An 18,248-nucleotide genomic window follows, 5' to 3' on the forward strand; every position below is an offset into this window, starting at 1 on the left:
CCCCTCCTAAGGTTTCTAAAAGCTATCAACTGTTGGTACTGAGGTCTTAAGGGACACAAATACTCTGTTCACCTTGTGTTTACAGTTCAGTGGAAATGTAGGAGTATCTCCAAAGGCTGAAAGCCATTCTGGCAGAGCTGGGACATATTTTGCATGTTGCTGTATGGATTGCTGTAGTGAGACTTCTTCTCATGGGCTGTTCTCTCATGTTTATTTCCCTGGCTGTGCTGGTGCAGATAAGAATAAATGGCCTCAAGTTGCACCAGGGGAGGTTTAGACTGGATATTAAGAAAAACTTTTTCACTGAAAGAGTTTTTGAGTGTTGGAACAGGCAGCTCAGAGAAGTGCTGGAGTCACCATCCTGGAGGCATTTAAAAGACATATAGATGTGGCACTAAGAAACATGGTTTAGTGATGAACTTGGCAGTGCTGGGTTAACAATTTGAGTTGATGATTTTAAAAGTATTTTCCAAAATAAATTCTGTCATCTGTATTTAGGAGCCACAGGGTACTCACAAGACAGAGAAATGGTTTTTAGGTGGACACTACAGCTGTTGGACTGCTTCTCCAGTGAAACACACTGATGAATGTATTTGTGACCCCCTCAGGGATGCCAGGAGCTGGGTGACTGCTGGAGGTGCCAAGTGCCCTCCATCTGCTGTGGTGCCACCAGGAGCTGGGTGTGGTGCTGAGCTGGTCCGTGTGCAGGCTGGAGGTGGGAGCAGGGAGCAGAAGGCCAGGCTCTCTAAACATCTGGATGAAGGAGATGCTGTCTCTCACATGCAAAAAGTTCTACGTGCTCTAGGGTAGTCATGGCACAAGAACTGCCCACTGTCCATTGGTAGATACGGGCACTGAATTTGTCTCCTCTGACAATAAAAGAGAGGGAATTTTCTGTGTAAGATTCTGGGTTTGCAGCTAATCTGAAATAGTTTATATCTTGCAGTTGTGATGCAAAGGACTACTGTGCAAAAAGGTCTCTGGAGAACACTTGGAATGCTTTCCCAACACAGGATCTCCAACAAGGAGAGTCCCTGGTGTCTGTCTGTCTGACTTCCTGTTAAAATGATTAAATTGCTGGAATGTCAATGCATTTTCCATAATGTACTCTCACAGCCAGGGTCTTGGGCAGGAATCTTTTATTGTTACTCAGTCTAAACAAAAAAATAAAAATCCTGCTGATTTTTAGTTAAGCTGAGGTCAGCCAGCATCTTCCCCATCAAATGTATGTAGACATTTAAAGGCTCTCTTCCTGCTGATAACCTCTTCAGAGAGAAACTGGGAACTTCAAGCTGTTACTAAATATTTGGTTTTCCTCAACAGTAAAAGTAGCAATGTTTCTCAAGCTTGTGTGAGCATCTGTCTAAAATGCATACCAGGCTCTTAGGGGCTCCAAAATCACAAGGCCCTTCCATTTAATTTTCAAAGGATCTGTATGCATGGACCGGGCAGGTAAAGTTTAATGAATCAGGTAGTGAAGGAGAGTTACACCATGTTTTTTCAAGAGCATAGTGCTCTTTTTTTGTAACTCTGAGACATCCTAGAAGTGAAGATTTTATTGTTGTTGTTCTGAAAACTGGCTTCACCAGCTGATTGCTCAGCATTCCTATGGGAGATGGGCAGGGAGCAGGAGCTCTCAGTGGACATTCTCCATCCACAGAAGGCTGACTCTGACTTAGTCACTTGTGGTCCTGTTGCAGCCAACAGAGAAAACTCCCACACTAGTGAATTCTTGTAAGCTGAGTTGCTAAGTGGAGCGTGTTAGTGGAATCCTGCCGTATCTCCCAGGTGTGCTATTTGGGATGGGATGAACACACAGAGATGCACCTGGCTGCATCTGCACAGCTTCTCCAATCCCTCCTGTTCCACAGCCCTCTGATGGTCCAGGCTGATGTCACTGGTCAGCTTTTTGGTTATCTTTTGTTAAGGAAATGAACCCAAGACATCAGGATTGCCTGACAGCACATTGCTGGTGTATCAGTGGATGGAATCTGTGATGTAACACTGAAAATTACTCCAAACCTTTCCCCAAATTTAATAACCTTCCATTGAACGAGTGCTTATCAAAAAAGAGAATGCTCATCTAAGACAACCCTTCTACAGATCATGGATTTTATTCCTATTTTTTGTGGGTGTATACACTTTTCTGCATAAAGGATTCAGACAGAAGTTACATTTTTTGTAATATATGAAGAGCTTGTTAATCTTGGAGAATAAGAACCCAATAAATTTTGCCAACTGTATTTGTTGACATGATTATTTTTTTTGTATTAAAATTTTATTTTCTGTCTGTAATTTTTCCTCTGCGTGCTTTGGTAGGAAACTCAGGGGTAAAGTTCCATTACAAATATGAAATTGATAGCTAGCTACAAAAAGAAAAGCAGATGGCAGCCAAGCAGATGCACCAGATGTACATTTCTGCATCTTTTGTATGGATTGGGACACCCAGGAACACAAATTTCTATTGTTTACAGTACAGAAGTTAATTACCCATACTTTAAAATCCAGAACTTTTCTCTGATACATAAGGGTGCACTTAAATATTCTTGTCAGTACATCAAAAATTGAACCCAAGTCATTGGCAAACACGCTTACTGTGGGCAGTCATATTCCCAAACTGGGCTGGCCAGGCAAACTCCTGGAGCTACAAATAAATTTCAGACAAGTGCCTTGAGTTGAAAATGCTTTTTCTTCAGTTGAGGGTTCTGGCTTTATTTTGTGAGGAGACTGGACAAATGTAGCTGGAATGAGGACTGCATAGGAGGAAAAGGATGTTTACATTTTCCGCTGTGTTCTCTCTGAGCTTTGCACCAAGATATTTAGGCGTGTGACTCTCCAACTACTTTATTTCAAGTCCAGCTTATTGAGATTTGTTTAATATCTAGCTAAAATAGTTAATTTCTAGCCCAGTTGGAACTTCAGATCTTTTGTTCTGAGATCCCTTTCTTGAGCTGCTGTGGTTTTCTTTTTTTAAACAACTCATCTGGGAGACAAGGACCTGGTGCACTCCTGTCATGTAGGATTTCTCTGCATGGAGAGACCAGCTTTTGCATTGAAAATCATAACCAAGAGATAAATGAATTGTAAAATAGCTTAAATTTTTTTTCCTTGCAGACTGAGATACATGGTTTGAAACATTAAAGCCAGAAGATTTGGAAGTATTAAATGTGTGTCTGATGTACATAAAATTTCTAGGGTTGTTTTAGAATTGCTACAATTTTGGCAAGAGTCCACAATTTCCATTTCAGACTTCTAACCTTGGCCTCCTGTTTTCCAAAGATGGATTGTCTTGTGGGGTTTTTACAGGGGGCTTAGATACCATTTTGAGATTTGGAAGGAGGACATACCTAGGAATTGATATGACTGAGATAACCCAGTAGGGGTGTCCAAAAGCTAAGAACACCCTGAAAGCAACACTCTACAGCTGAGTTTTCTGTATTTTGTGAAATACCCTGGATTGAAACAAAAAAAAGCTCCTTCTGAGCCATTTATTTACAAAGATGCAGTACCTGCAAGATGAATTTTTAGTTTCAAAATAATTGTGAAGACACACACTTCTTTCAATGGCACAAATGCTACAGAAGAAACAACCCTGCTGCAAGTAAGGATTTGGCATTTCTAATTGCTTTTTAACCTTTTCCAGACCAAAAATTTAAGTGTTAGGTCCTTGCCTGACTTCTGGAATTTGGATACAAGAAAATAATTTTTGTGGAGTAAATTTGTATCACTTACTTCCCAGTGACTGCCTGATACATAAGAGGTATTTTGGCCTTTTCACAGCATTCAGGAAAACAAATTTGTTAATGCTTGGGTATACATGAGAAACTTCTGGCTCTATCACCAAGAGGAGTATTCAGGAGAGCCTAAATTTTCAGCTAGAGGGTAAATTTAAAAAAGATAGCAATTTTGAGATAAACTATGCTGTAAATTTGATATCAGTGTTCTGTTTTTAGCTTTAGAAGTTATCCATTAATTGTAGAAATCCAAGGACTCACATTTTAAGTGAACTGCTACAATGAATGTTTCTCCTGGGGTAACTTTCTCTTGCTGGGCAACTTTGCCCTTGGGCCTGCTTTTTGAACAAATGGCTATAAATCAGAAGTAATGCTCATGAAGCCTGCGAAATACAGCAGGAGAGAAGTACCAAAGCTTCGCCATGCTTTTGTAAATTTGGTTTTCCTTTCTTTTTTAGGAAGGTCCTTCTGGAGAGAAATGTCCCCAGGATGCAAACACATTGGTTGTACCTCATCAAAATCAAATGGGTTTGATTTCACTGAGACCAGCGCAGTGTAGCAAAGGTGGATTTGCTCTGTGTTGATGTGCCGTAAATAAACTTGCTTCTTTTTGGAAGAAACCTCCTTCTCGGAGTTCCCTTGCATCCACACCCTCTTTTTTTTTATCTACAGTTGTCGGCACTGCTTCCGTGCAGCAGGCACATGAGTGTGCTGAGCCATTGGGCGGATGGGGAAGACAGATGATGCTCCGTGGCCACGGCAGCGGTGAAAGCCAAGGTGTGCCAGCCGTTCTTAGCACAGCATGAGTTTGAACCGTTCTCTGCCTGCTGTAAGCAGGGAAAGAAAGAATGGGAGAACAGAGCCTATTTTCATCTGGTTTTAAGGAGTAAATGCTGTCTTTGGATGGACTTTGAGATCATCCAAATTTCGAGGGGGAAAAAAATGTTAAATGAAGTCAGCTGTAGATCAGTGTTTGTACCTTCTTCAAAAGAACAAGAATAATTTAGGATGCTAATGCTACACCTATTCAGAAGCCAAAGTGTCACAGCCATTTCCCTGACCCCAAGGGCAACACACAGCCTGTGCCAGAGATCATGAAGGGCCACTGCTGCAAGCACTGGCATGGAGTCTCAGCTGTGTTTTCAGCATACAATGTGTAATATGGATATACATTCCTGAAGTGAAAGCCGGCTCTTCTGTTCCTTTGATAATGTTTGTTTCAGTTCCCGCTATACTTCTTCCTCTTGAGGCCCTGTTTTAGGAAAAAAAAAAAAAAAAAAAAAGCTCCATTGCTACAATACTTAGAACAAGTCAGGTGGAGAAACTGAGAGAAATTTACCAAGCATCTGATCTTACAGAGGAAAACTAAAAATAAATCAGGTGTTTTTTTTGGCATGAATGAGAGAGGCAAGAAGGACCTGAAGATGACATAGGTAACTTTATTTTTAAAAAGCAGAGTTCTTGCACACACCTCTTACCTGCAAATTCAGGACTACTTGCAGTAGTATCTAAAATTCCATGGTGACTGCAAGCATCCCTACTGTTGCTCAGCTAAGTGTTCAGGGAAAGCAAACATAGCCAAATTAATAGTTTGAAGCACATGTCCATATTATTATCCATATTGTAAATAAGATCAGGAACTGTGGCTTACATAGGTCAACTGGTCTTGAGTAAAATACCAACTCTTAATTAGTGAGGGTACTTAAGACTGGTGGCTGAGTGTATCCACAGCCCAGACAGATCTGATTAGGCTCTGACATACCCATGAACAATGTGCAGTGTGTTATTTCTGAACACATTCCAAATGATTTCCCACAGAATCCAGTAAAATACTATTAACATTGCTAGCAAACTTAAGTATTTATATATTTTCTTATTATGCTTTGGAGAACAATCTGTCTTTTTATTAGGGGATACTGTCTGCAGCAGCAGAATTACCAGCTGTGACAGGGGCTGTCAGACACTGCTCCTGTGCAGACATGAACCAGGCAGGGTTTGGGAGAAGATTGCTCACTGAATATCCACCCACTTCTGCACATGAGCCAGACAGTCAGTTTTCTGGGGTATGTGTCAAATCAAATTTCAGAGGTTGAGTGGAAACGAGGAATGTTTTGCCTGCGGCTCTGGAGGCAATGAAGGACTGGATGCACACGCCCTGATAATGCACTGTACTGGCCACCCTGTGCTGCAATATGGGCCTCTGTCTCTGCCTATCCGTCTCTTATGACTTCAGTACATTTCTCTGCATCACCACCACAAAGAGACAAATCTTAATAGGGCAGGGGAAGGCCCTGGATTTTCTCAGAATGTGCTGGAAGTGCTGTGGTCTATGTGTTCCTGCACAGATGGTGCAGCAGCCGAGGTGCCCTGGCTGTGCCGAGGAGGGGTGAGGGGTGAGCCACAAAGCACCAGTCTGTGCCTTGCCTTGCCTGGGTGGACACACCTGCCACCAAAAAGGTTACAGGAATGAGGCAACGCTGCTCTTTCCTTGGATATATTGTGGGGATTATTTCTATCATTACTATCGCCCTGTCGTTCTCATGCAGCCAGCAAAAGTCACACAGCAAGGGTGTGTCTTGTAAGTTCAATTTAAAAGACTTAAAGAAGTGTGAGTCTGTGTGTGTGTGCACATACATCACTCAGATGTTGGGATGTGAGGACTGAACAGGAGCAGGATAGGAGCAGGAGCGAAGGGATTGTGTGAAGATACGGAGCCACGAGGAAGATGGACAAAGAAAACGAAAGCAGAAGCGCGAACAGAACAACCACCTCTATCTCTGCGAATACCCACACGCACACGCTCCCAGCAGCCCGGCCCGCAGCCGCGCCCCCCCATCCCGCCGCGGGCTCCGGCGGGACCCGCCCGCCCCGGGGCCGCCTCCGGGGCCGCCTCCCGCTCCGCCCGCCGGGCTCGGCTGCCGGGCCCGGCCCCGGGGCGGGGCGGCGGCGAGCGGAGCCGCAGCCAGGTGACCTTGGCGGGCAGAGCCGGGCTGCGCCCGCCGGCAGCCGGGAAGCTGGGTGGGGAGACGGCCGAGATGGTGGAGGACGGCGGCGAGGAGGAGGCGGAGGGGGAGAGCGGGGAGCTGCCGGCGGCCGCGGCCCCGGCGCAGCGCTGCAATGGCTTCCTGCCCGGCAAGGAGGCGGCGGGCGGCGGCCGGGCGGCCCCGGCGGGCGGCGGGCAGCGGGCGGCCCCGGAGGCCGAGGAGATGCTGCCGGCGGGCGGCGTGCGGCCGGAGGCGCGGCCGGAGACGCGGCTGTCGCGGCGGCGGCTGGCGGTGCTGGCCGTGTTCAGCTGCTACTCGCTGGTGAACGCCTTCCAGTGGATCCAGTACAGCATCCTCAGCAACGTCTTCGCCGGCTTCTACGGCGTCTCCTTCACGCAGATCGACTGGCTGTCCATGGTGTACATGGTGGCCTACGTGCCGCTGATCCTGCCGGCCACCTGGCTGCTGGACGCCCGCGGGCTGCGGCTCACGGCGCTGCTGGGCGCGGGGCTGAACGCGGTGGGCGCCTGGCTCAAGTGCGGCAGCCTGGCCCCCCAGCGCTACCCGCTCACCCTGGCCGCCCAGGCCGTCTGCGCCGTCGCCCAGGTCTTCATCCTGGGGCTGCCCTCCCGCATCGCCTCCGTCTGGTTCGGCCCCACCGAGGTCTCCACCGCCTGCGCCGTGGCCGTGCTGGGCAACCAGGTAGGGCCGGAGGGGAGCGAGGTGGGTTTCCTTAGAGTTCGGCATCGAGTTAAAAACCAGGTGCTTGAGTGGGAAAAGGCTTTCTCCAGGGTGTGGTGCTGGGAGAGTGGCCAGGTGAGGACGCGCGGCTGCCCGGCCGGCCGGGCTGTGTGGCAGCTCACACGCTCCAGCAGCTGCCGGCCGTACATCAGTCGAGACCCTTTTCTGAAGTGGTCCTGCTTCACTTCCTCTTTCTCTTGCATTTTGGCACTTGGATTCATTTGACTGTATCACCCCCGGTTGGTGTTGTACTACGTGAACTTTTCATGAATGGCCCCAGAGACAACTTATGTTGGTTTCTGCTTTTTAAAATATGGCCTCTAATTACCAGGTGCCAGTAGTCAATACCCTGGTGACTCCCGAAGTTTTGTGTAATGCTGTGATAGTTCACATCACTGTTGGGAGCTGATAACTGAGCCATGGATTTCCTCAAGCTCCCTGGTCCTGGCCAGTTTCAGAGAGCTGGAACAGCTGCATCTGAAAGCACAGGTGCAGGTATGATGCTTTTTCCTCCTGTAGCCTAATTCTCACCTCCTGCCGCTGTCACAGCTTTTTGTATTTTTCCTCGTGTGGCAAAAAATTGCTAAGATTCAAATCAGCATCACTGATGCAGGCTGAGGTCATAGGTAGAGTTTGGTTAAGATAATGGGGGATTTATTTTTTATCATGTGAGTCTAATGATTTTATGTTTGTGCACTTTGGATTATGACAGCAGTGACATTAATGTTAAGTATTTACAGTTAGGGTATACTAAACCTAGCTGATTCCTCATTAGCTGATACCTGGCTGTTCGCAGTTGTTCCAAAATGCTTTTTTTCTTTGCATCAGCGGATTCCAGTGGACAAATCAACTGTCCCTTTTGGACTGAAGAATTCAGAAATCATTGGTTGTTTCAGCACTGAGGCAAAAATTTTGGACCTGCATCCTGGTATGAGGTTAAAGGTTTCTTTGGCAGCTAAATTTTCCCTCTTCCTGACATACACCAGGCCTCCCAGTAGCAAGGAGTTACTGGGGTTTCAGTTCTGCAGCGGTGTCAAGTATCCAGCTTGGAGCCTGAAACTGACACTTCACTTGGATGCTGAGATGTGGGGTTGAAGTGGGGCAGGACAGGAGCAGGAGAGCAGGGATTATTGTGTGGATGGGAACCATAAGAAGGATGGACAAGGGAAGCAGGATCAGGATGTGAACAAAATAAGCTGTGGATATTTCTGGAGTGAATTCCCCTCCAGAAGTTAGGACTTGTGGTGTTCACGTTCTCTGAACAGAGAGGGACATGCTTTTTCCTGGGAAGCTGGGAGATGCAGTGCAAAAGCTCAGAGAAAGAAGAAAACCATTCTTATCTGTATTCTCTGCGCCTCTTGTTTGGCACATGTGGAATATGTTGTGGAGATTGTTTACTGAAGAGTGATTTGTTAGTTGGACACCAGTGATGGCTGTTTGGAGTGATTGGCCTGTTGGATCAAAGTTGTGTCGTGACTGTCTAGAGACAGTCACAGGTTTTTCTTTAGTATCCTTTTAGTATGATATAGTTCTAGTATAGTACAGTATTAATGTAATATAATTTAGCTTAATAAAAGCAATTTATTCAGCCTTCTGCAACATGGAGTCAGAGCATGGGTCACTGATTTGATAAGGACTGATCTCGGTGTGCCTGCTGAAGTGCTTGCTGGTACTGTGTCAATAGAACAACAGAATTTCTCTATTCTCACGTTTTCCTTCCTTAAACAAAAACCCTAAAAACTCTCAAAAGCTGGATTGAAAGAGTAGCAAGAAGTTAGGCACTTGGAAGTTAGAAGTAATGTCTGTGTGTCCCATTGCAGTTCCCTTCTGCATACGCATTCCTGTTGGGTCTCACCATGCTGATAATTGCACAATGTGAACTGTGTAACACAACACGTTGCTATAACCCAGTCGCTGTACTGGCTAATTGCTCAATGTCAACTATGTAATAGAGCAGGTTGCCATAACCCACCCAGCTGTTGGTCATCCAATTGCTTATCAGATACTCTGTGAAACTTCAGAGCTACAGGGAATGCCAGGACAGCAGGCAGGGTAGGAACAGAGAGAGCAGTTATTAAAAATTACATCTGACTTCTTTGAGATGCAACTGGAACACAAATCACTGGGAATGCAGCAATGTACCTGTCAAGGGTTGTTGGGAGTGCCAGATCTCCACGAGTATTTAGCATCTTAAATGAGGCACACCAAACTGATTGGAACACTTTCTTCTTTCTGGCCTTAAGCTCTCTAGATGTAAGTGATGGAAAATGGTATCACTCGACTTTGTTGGAACATCATTGGCTCCTGTTGGGGGAGGAAAAAATACACCTAAAGACAAAAAGTAACTGTGTGCTCAGTTCATGTTTGTAAGGTTCATATGCTGAAGGTTGAGGGCAAAAGGAGACAAATTCCTCCTGTGACCACTGACTACTGTGTCAATATGATGGCCTGGGTGAAAAAAGGTAGCAAACCCTTCATCAGGGTATGCACAAAGAGTGCTTTGTAAGCAGAGTGGCACACCTCTAATGTGCATGCAGATTGTTGGGCTTGCTACTCATAACAACCTTTGGTGCTATTTTTAAATTTAATATTACTTAAAATAAATGTTCCAATGTGCTTGAAAATGCCATTAAGTTTTGGGGGAGCAGAAGAAGGAAATTGGAGAATAGTCCAGGACTTGTTCCTTCGTATTTTAAAATGCTTTATATGCATACCCAAAAATTCAGTTCCTGTTTTATGTCTCTTTAATATAAAATCAGTTGTTATGATGGAATTTACTTTGCACACAAACCCACAACAACTTCATTCTGTGATTTTTATTTATTTCCTTAGCAATAATTGTTGAGTTTGGTCTTAATAAGGATATTCCTTTTCTCTGCTCTGTCTGTTGTTCAGTAAACCTTGCAGTCGGGCTTTGCTACTGTAGTGGCAGGAGCATGACATCAAATGAAGAACATTTCTACAAGAGTAGCTGGAATCTTGTGTCATCTGTAGCCCTTCAGTTGCAGGATGACTGATACAAATTTATGTTCATGTGTGGTACTTCTAGTTCCTGTGAAAAATTCTTGTATAAGTATTATGTGTAGTGTAAATATATACACTAAGTGTGGTATTGTAGTTAAATTGAGAAGTGAAAAGATTAAACCTGAGTTATGGAAGATCTGGTTGTAAAACAGCATTGAGAGCAACTGGCTCCGGAGTGTGGTACAAAAGTTTTATTAATGCTTATTATAATAACAATTCTGAATTTACCTGGTCTCACTTCTGTTAATTTGTATGTTCAGAGGGAAATGATTTTTGTTTTTTTTTTCTTGCGTTACAGCTTGGTACTGCAATTGGCTTTTTGTTGCCACCTGTTTTGGTCCCAAATACACCGAATGATATTGATCTTATGGCACATAACATCAGCATCATGTTCTACGGAACAGCGATAGTGTCCACACTTTTGTTCTTCTTAGCAGGAGTTGGTAAGTGTTTAAATTACTAGAATTGACATGCTGGCTGCAGAGGGTGTTTGCAATGTCTCACTTAAAGCAGCTGACTGCTCAAAGTAATTGAGGTGACAATTTTTCCAGTTTGTGTTCACTTCCTGTTGTGTCAGGGTTAAGCAGCAGCCATTTCCCTCTATGCTGTGCTTCACATGGGGTGATTTCTTTCAGAATATTTAGTTCTCTTAGTTTCTTGGCTGCACAGACTTATGATATAATGTGATTTCACTCTGTTAATCTTACAATTTATATACAAAGGTCTTGACATATTGCAGATGAAGGCTGTCTTTGACCCTATTTTGGTAGCAGTCAGATGTGACCAGATAACACATCCTTTGTGGATGTGACTCAGTTCTTCCATGAGAACATCTAGAATTTTTTTAATGCAGTTGTTAAAACTACAAGTCATTCTTCTGAAATTCATCAAGCTGAAACACTTAAAAAAAAAAAAAAAAGCATATTAGTTTGGTAGAGATCAAAAATCAAAAATTGTTCCTTCTTCTTTTTCCCCAGTGTTTGAAGAAAAGCCCAAATACCCTCCCAGTCACTCTCAAGCAGTCCTGCAAAATAAACCTCCTGAGGATTACTCCTACAAGCAGTCCATTATTAACTTGTTCAGAAATATTCCATTTATACTTTTGCTAATCAGTTATGGTAAGTGGTGCTATCTGCTTGTAGTCTGGCAGAAAGGTTCAAATGTGGGCCAGAAGCATGTAGAATTTTAATTGTAGGGTTTTTTTAATGGGGGAGAGGGTGTCAAACTTTTATTTACTCAGGTGCCAGTACTGGAAAATCTGTAAGGATGCAAAATATCACTTATAGGTCCAGTGAAGATGTTTCACCTGGCACATAAAAGGTTTTGTGTTGTGAGTCTTAAATGTCGGAAGATTAATTCTTTAGGGTAACAAATCAGCATGGTTGCACCTGGAATAACTGAAGCTTTTTTCTTTGTACTGCAGGTATTATGACTGGGGCATTTTACTCTGTGTCCACATTATTAAACCAGATGATAGTAACTCATTATGAGGTAAGTTTCTTGGATCTTATCTTTCTCTTTTTCACTGTACATTTACAGAGGTAATATTTATTTTGTAAGTACTATGTGTGCTCAGACATTTGGTTTCTTTTATACCTCTGTACAGTTTCTTGTACCATGCAGCTGTGGGAATCATAGGAATGTTTGTTTGCACTTATGACTGCCAAGAGGTCTGAACTTGACTCTGAATAGAAGCAATTATTAATGAGCACCATATAAATATTTGTTGAAAGGGAGAAGAAGTGAACGCTGGGAGAATTGGCTTGACACTGGTGGTGGCAGGAATGGTGGGTTCGATTATTTGTGGTTTGTGGCTGGATTACACTAAAACATACAAGTAAGTGTGGGTAGGCATGTGTGGGGTTAAGGGTAGGAGAGTGGTGCAATTGCATTAGGAAAATACTCCAACATAAGGGCTGAAATGAACTGCTGATGAAATGCAGTTGGTTCCTGATCTTTTGGTGGCTGTGATGGAGAGAAGTTTCTGCAGTTTCTGAGACTCTTACTGGTTATTGGCCAAAAGAAGTGAGGGAGCAGAATGCAAAGGGATTTGTCATCTATTCCTATCTCTTCAGTAGTGTAAGGAAAGCACTGTAGGTCCTATATACAGTGACCAGATGGCCTAGTGGGCTTCTTCTCCTAGGAACGCATAAAGTTTCAAAGCCTACCCTGCACTGTATTGTCAAATGGATTCTTAATTTTTTTATGCTACTCCTGATCCTGTTAGTAAGTGTAATGTTTGCTTTAATTCAGGGGATGACCATGGAGCAGAGCTCTCTTTGTGGTAGGAGCTCCTGCATCCATCATCCACGGTGTGGTGCCCCCAGGAGTAAGCACTGCCCTGGAGCACTGTTTGTGATGGAGTAGTTCTCCCTTGTGACTCTTTAGTACAGTATGTGCCTCTACAAGCCTAATGGATGTTAATGTTGTAGATTGGCTTTGTTTCTGCATGTATTTTGGCCTACAAATACGTGTTTTAAGAATTTGGAAGACATCACTTCTTCCAGATTCAAAAAAAATAGAACACTGTAATGAGATTTGTTTGACTTGCCTCTTGGTAGGCTGACTTTTATTGCTAATAGTGTTGGACTCAGCTGCTCCTGTGTGGATGTATTGCGTAATGGGCAGCACTGCAGAATGGCCAAGAGGTACAGCATAGCAGAGAACTAAAATAGTCTTAAGGTATGTACTGTGATTGTCCATTCTTTGAGAGTTTGAGTAAGTGTCCTTAGCCTTGAGTGAAGAAGCCAGATAACAAATTAAGGGTTTAGGAATGAAGATGTGCTCACTGCATGCTAAGTTTGAGGCAGAATTACATGAAGCAAATTTTATAGTTTTAGAGTGGCTTATGTGATGTTTTTGTTATCCTTCCATGTTTCAGCAATGTGCTATGGCCTTCTATTAACAATGTTAATTTGTTGTTGTTGGGTTGCAGGCAAACTACTTTGATTGTTTACATTCTCTCTTTCATTGGGTTGCTGGTATTTACCTTCACCCTGGACCTCGGATACCTTATAGTAGTGTTCGTGACTGGAGGAGTGCTTGGGTGAGCAATTAAAGAGCACTACAAAACTTACTGCAGTTCTGTTCTGAAACATATTTAAATGTTTTACCTAGATAATTCTGCTGTGTATTCTGTCACCATGGTCTCAGCCTATGCCTTTAGCTCACAGTACAGATAGGGTTTCATCTTCTGTTACATCAGAATAAAGCTAAAGTAACTCACTTTTCAGTAAATTTCATTAACCGTTTTATGGAGCTAGGAGAGATCTCCATGTGGTCAATTTGTTTAGTTCCAATTCAAAAAACTGTCTGTAGTGAAGTTGAAGCTTTCTCTTGACCAGTGTATAAGAGATCAGAGTTTAACTGAGCAGATCTAGGAAGACTGGCTTCTCTGCATTTTCATTTTTCTGTACTTTGATAGCTCAGGCAACATGCTGGTTGCTTTGCTCATAGATACCCAATCTAAAAGCCTCAAGAGATGCTGAGGGAGTGTTGCTGTATTCAGACACAGAGGTCAAGATGAAACCAGAGATATCTTGATAGTTTCAGTGTAAAAGCCAGTCAACCAACCTCAGCTGCATTAAGCCTCTTCTCTTCCCATCATCCATCGGTCCCCTCAGCTTCTTCCACAGCTTCCAGCATGTGTTCAAGTGTACAGTCCTTTTTTGTCCTTCAGCATGGCTATTATATTGTTTGTGTGTGTGTTTCATATGAAACTAATTGGCTTCAAGTATGGAGTGGCCTGCAGACTCGTTTGCAAAGGTTGTTTCATATTTATGGTGGTTGTGGGAAATAGGGCAAACATGTTTTAACAGCTTTGCCCTAAAGAGAAAAATGTGTGGCTAAAATTCTTGGATCATACTGAGGGAATGTAGCAGAATGTACTGAATTCTGTTAGTCATGAACACGTGACAGTTGTGTATGCTTCTTAGCTGTAGTAACAGATGAAGGCCACACCTGTCATCCTCTTACTCTCCTCTTCAACAGGTTCTTCATGACTGGCTATCTTCCACTTGGGTTTGAATTTGCTGTGGAAATTACATATCCAGAGTCTGAAGGCACGTCCTCAGGTCTCCTTAATGCATCAGCACAGGTTACAGCATTTTATTTCTTCAAGTGAAGTAATGTTCAGGAATGCCACTATGCTCAAGTCTAGGAAGGCTCTCTTAGACTTAGCTAAATCTCTGTTTTGTTCTACAGTCCTTTTTTTAAATTTGATTTCTGTAAGATATGACCTGAAACTTTTAAAGGTAAAATGATTACTCTTTTCTGTGTGATCCTGATGGAGTTACTTGTTTATTTATAGATATTTGGAATTATCTTTACACTTGTCCAAGGAAAGCTCACAACAGACTACAGTCCTCGTGCAGGAAACATCTTTCTTTGTGCTTGGATTTTTGTGGGCATTATTTTAACAGGTAATTACAAGTGCAAGTAATGTAAAAATGTAGGTGCTTTTAGGATGATGTTGCTAATATATGGACAGCCATCTGACCCCCATTTCTTGAGACATGTCTTGAATTTAAGACAGATGTCCATCTCCAGAATGGGGGGGAAACAAATGCAGAAATGGAGGCAGTTTGCAGTTTTCCAAATGCAAGAAATTGCTGATGCACTCTGGAACTGTGCCAGTGTTTACACATGTTGACTTACAAATGTGCTGAAAGTGCTGAACTATCAAGCTTTTCTTTAAGTGATTCTGGTTTAAAAGATTTTATTATCATTTCCTGCTTTGTGAGGAGCAAGTTCAAATTTTCAGTGAGTTCAAAAGAGCGAATATAGGTATTTTGAAAATGTGCTGAAAGTAGCTTCTGTGTGCTTGCACCCTGCAAACATTTCCTTTGAAGAGCGTGTCAGTGCAAAGGTGTGAACCAGCTTTCCCTTTTCCTTCTTTTTTTAGCCTTAATAAAATCAGACTTGCGAAGACACAATGTGAATTCAGGGATTATGAACTTGGACGTTAAAGCTGTAAGTGGTGACTCTTTTACCATGATTGTATTACCTACTTGAATGCTTGACTTCTACTGGCATAACAATATCAGCTGCAAGAGATTTTGCATAAGACAAAATATTATGACTTATAACTTATATCTTATGTTGTTCAAACCATGCTGGTTTTGAACAACAGAGCCACATGGGATGCTGCTCTCACATATCTGTTTTTATCCTTAACGCCTGTGAAAAAAACTGAAAACACTTCTGCTCTCAGAATTTTTTTTAATTTTTAAATTTTTTAATATTTGACTTTTAAGTGGATAATAATATTTTTAATTGCCTGAATCTTGCTTTTTCACAGTAGTGGGGTAGCATTGTAAATTGTGAAGCCTCTGTTTGAGTTGTGAGGCACTTCTATAGACTATGTATTTTATTTTAAATACCTGCAGTCCCTTCAGATGAAGTCACTTTCTGATAAACAGAAGCCATGCTGGAGTTCCTATTCAGTGCTGCATAAAGAGCTGGGTTTGTTCTTCTGCTGACACTCTCAATTTAAAGGAAGAGTGAGCATAGCATTTTCTGATTATCACAAAGTTCCATGTTTCAGCAGCTTTTCCAAACTACTACAGTTACTAGTAGAGAGATAAAGCTTTCAGCAGAAAAATTTTTCAGTGCTGTGGGTTTTTGATTATTTGGCTTAAGATATGAGACAGCTTTTTGGAGTCAGATATTGCAAGATCCTCTGCCTTGCTTCTTTTTGTGTAGGTGTCTTGCATGCCCAGCAGCTTTTGATCATCTGTGACCAACTGCACACTGTTAGTGTCTGTGTGAGGTTCAGAAACTTCGAGCTGGTGCTGCCTGAGCTGACTTGAAGCTGAAACCTGTGCAGCTGTGTGTGCTCAGTGTGGCATCCTGTGGGTTTCCCAGCCGGGGCTATGCAGGCTTCTCTGCTTTCCATTATCACCTCGTTAACTAGCCTAGATCCTAGTAAGAAAAGCTGCAGTCCTTGCCCTGATGTTGCCATGCATGACTGAGACCTGCCTGTGTTAATAATGTTCAGTATCACTTAGATACCAAACTTTGGTCAAGATTCTACTGTGTTTAAATGTAACAGAGAAAAGAATGGGAAGTTATTCTTCATGTGACAGATATTTATATGCAGTAAATATACACTTTAGAGTTATACTAAGAAACTAAATTCTATGTTAGGGTTCTTTTTTTTATGACAAAAAGAAAGGAAAATAGGGTTTTATATAATTTGCTTAATTGGGCTAATTAACTACATATAATGTTGTAGTCTAACCTAGTAATTACCCAAGAACACTGAGTTTGAGAATGATTCTGTTGAATAACAGCTTAATTCATGTTGTGTTTTTATTTTTTTATCTCCCTCTTCAGGTACCAGTTGACAGTCCTGTAGAACCTGAAAGCACTACATTAAAGATTCAGTCAGATTTATGAAGCTGAAGGAAGGTGACTCAGAAACGCACAAGTTTGGTTAGATACAGAATGATATGAGCTAGTGTAATCACTGGATTTGTGTGAACAAGTAGTGAAATGTGTTTGTTGATATTGGTGGTAGTTGTGTACCAGAAGCTATGAAGATGCTCAGTTCATTTTGCTCAAGATGCAAACAATTCACCTTTGTATGGAATATTTCTTTTAACATTTTCAAGTCTTGCAGTTTCATTAGTAAAGAGCTGTGTGAACACTCCACGGTAGGGAGATGTGCATTCGGGTGCATACTTGAAAAAAATCAGGAATCTTGAAGTACAGTTGTCATGATCAGAAATATCTAATCTTCTTTTCTTGTTCAGTCTTGCTGGTGCATTTGAAAAGTCAAAGACTAGGGAAATGCACAGCAGGAGGATGTTCACATGTTCATTTTTTACTTTAAATGTATCTGTATTTGAATATAAGCCATTGATTCCTTCTGGAAAAGTGATAGCACAATACTGAAAACAAGAGATGATGTGTGTGTTTCATACTGGCATCTGACATTTCTTTTGCCTTGAAACTTCTTTATAGGTATCAGAAGGCAGATAAGAGAAAACACTGTTCTTGCTATAGCTTAATTGTAGCATTTCTGGGGAGATTTAAAAAGTTTCTTGCTAGATAAATTGGAGAAAAAACATTTCTTATTAAATACAGTAAAAAGGAGGACAAAGGCCTTTGATATCTCTGTTTTGAAATATTTATAAGCAATGGAACACTAACACACAAGTTTCCTCCATGGAATATTTTGAGTGCTTTCTCAGTTAAAGAGAGAGGAATACGTGTTTACAAAGAGCCAGTGCCTTTACTTTGTAAAGAAGCTCCCTGCCTCATCTTGAGTTTAATCAGTGCTGCTGAAGAAATTCCATTTTGTGTGTTAAACCTCTGAATATTTGTGGAGTATCAGATAATGTGTTTGGTCCTTTTTATGAATTGTATCACTTGTCTCATGTGAAATTCCTGTGCTTGTGTAACTTAAATCATGTCTTTTGCAGCGTGTTAAAAGCTGTAAGGATGACTGAAAAAAAAATAGTGATATTTTCACTTTTTCTGATCAAGTATGTTCTTTTATACCATCTGAGCTGCAAAATGAGCAGACATTATTAACAGTAACTTTTTGTTACTTCATTTATCTGTATTTGGAATGGGGGTTTCTCAGTGTAGTGCTTTTGAAAATTTTCTCGTTTACCTTGTGCTCTATCTACACACCCACAGAACTGATAGCACTACAATTGCTGGGAAAGTCAGACCTGGGTTAGTGGACTTTTTGGAAACATTTCCTTTTTAGCTCAGCAAACTGAGCCTGCAAGTTCAGTGCCATCAATGATGCTGT

At 42.2% G+C, this 18,248-nt stretch overlaps 1 protein-coding gene across 1 annotated transcript; it reads left to right on the forward strand.

The window, feature by feature from the left end:
- Positions 1-6,676: 6,676 nt before the first annotated feature.
- FLVCR1 (FLVCR choline and heme transporter 1) lies at positions 6,677-17,024 on the forward strand. The gene is made up of 10 exons (XM_031504251.3): positions 6,677-7,420; positions 10,782-10,926; positions 11,461-11,601; positions 11,907-11,974; positions 12,217-12,320; positions 13,419-13,529; positions 14,474-14,579; positions 14,793-14,904; positions 15,387-15,454; positions 16,820-17,024. The coding sequence occupies exons 1-10, from the start codon at positions 6,770-6,772 to the stop codon at positions 16,880-16,882; spliced, it is 1,569 nt and encodes a 522-aa protein (XP_031360111.3). The 5' UTR covers positions 6,677-6,769; the 3' UTR covers positions 16,883-17,024.
- The last annotated feature ends 1,224 nt before the right edge of the window (positions 17,025-18,248 follow it).

This window comes from Lonchura striata, chromosome 3 (assembly GCF_050655825.1).
Source record: "Lonchura striata isolate lonStrDom1 chromosome 3, ASM5065582v1, whole genome shotgun sequence".
In the NCBI taxonomy this organism is placed as follows: Eukaryota; Metazoa; Chordata; class Aves; order Passeriformes; family Estrildidae; genus Lonchura; species Lonchura striata.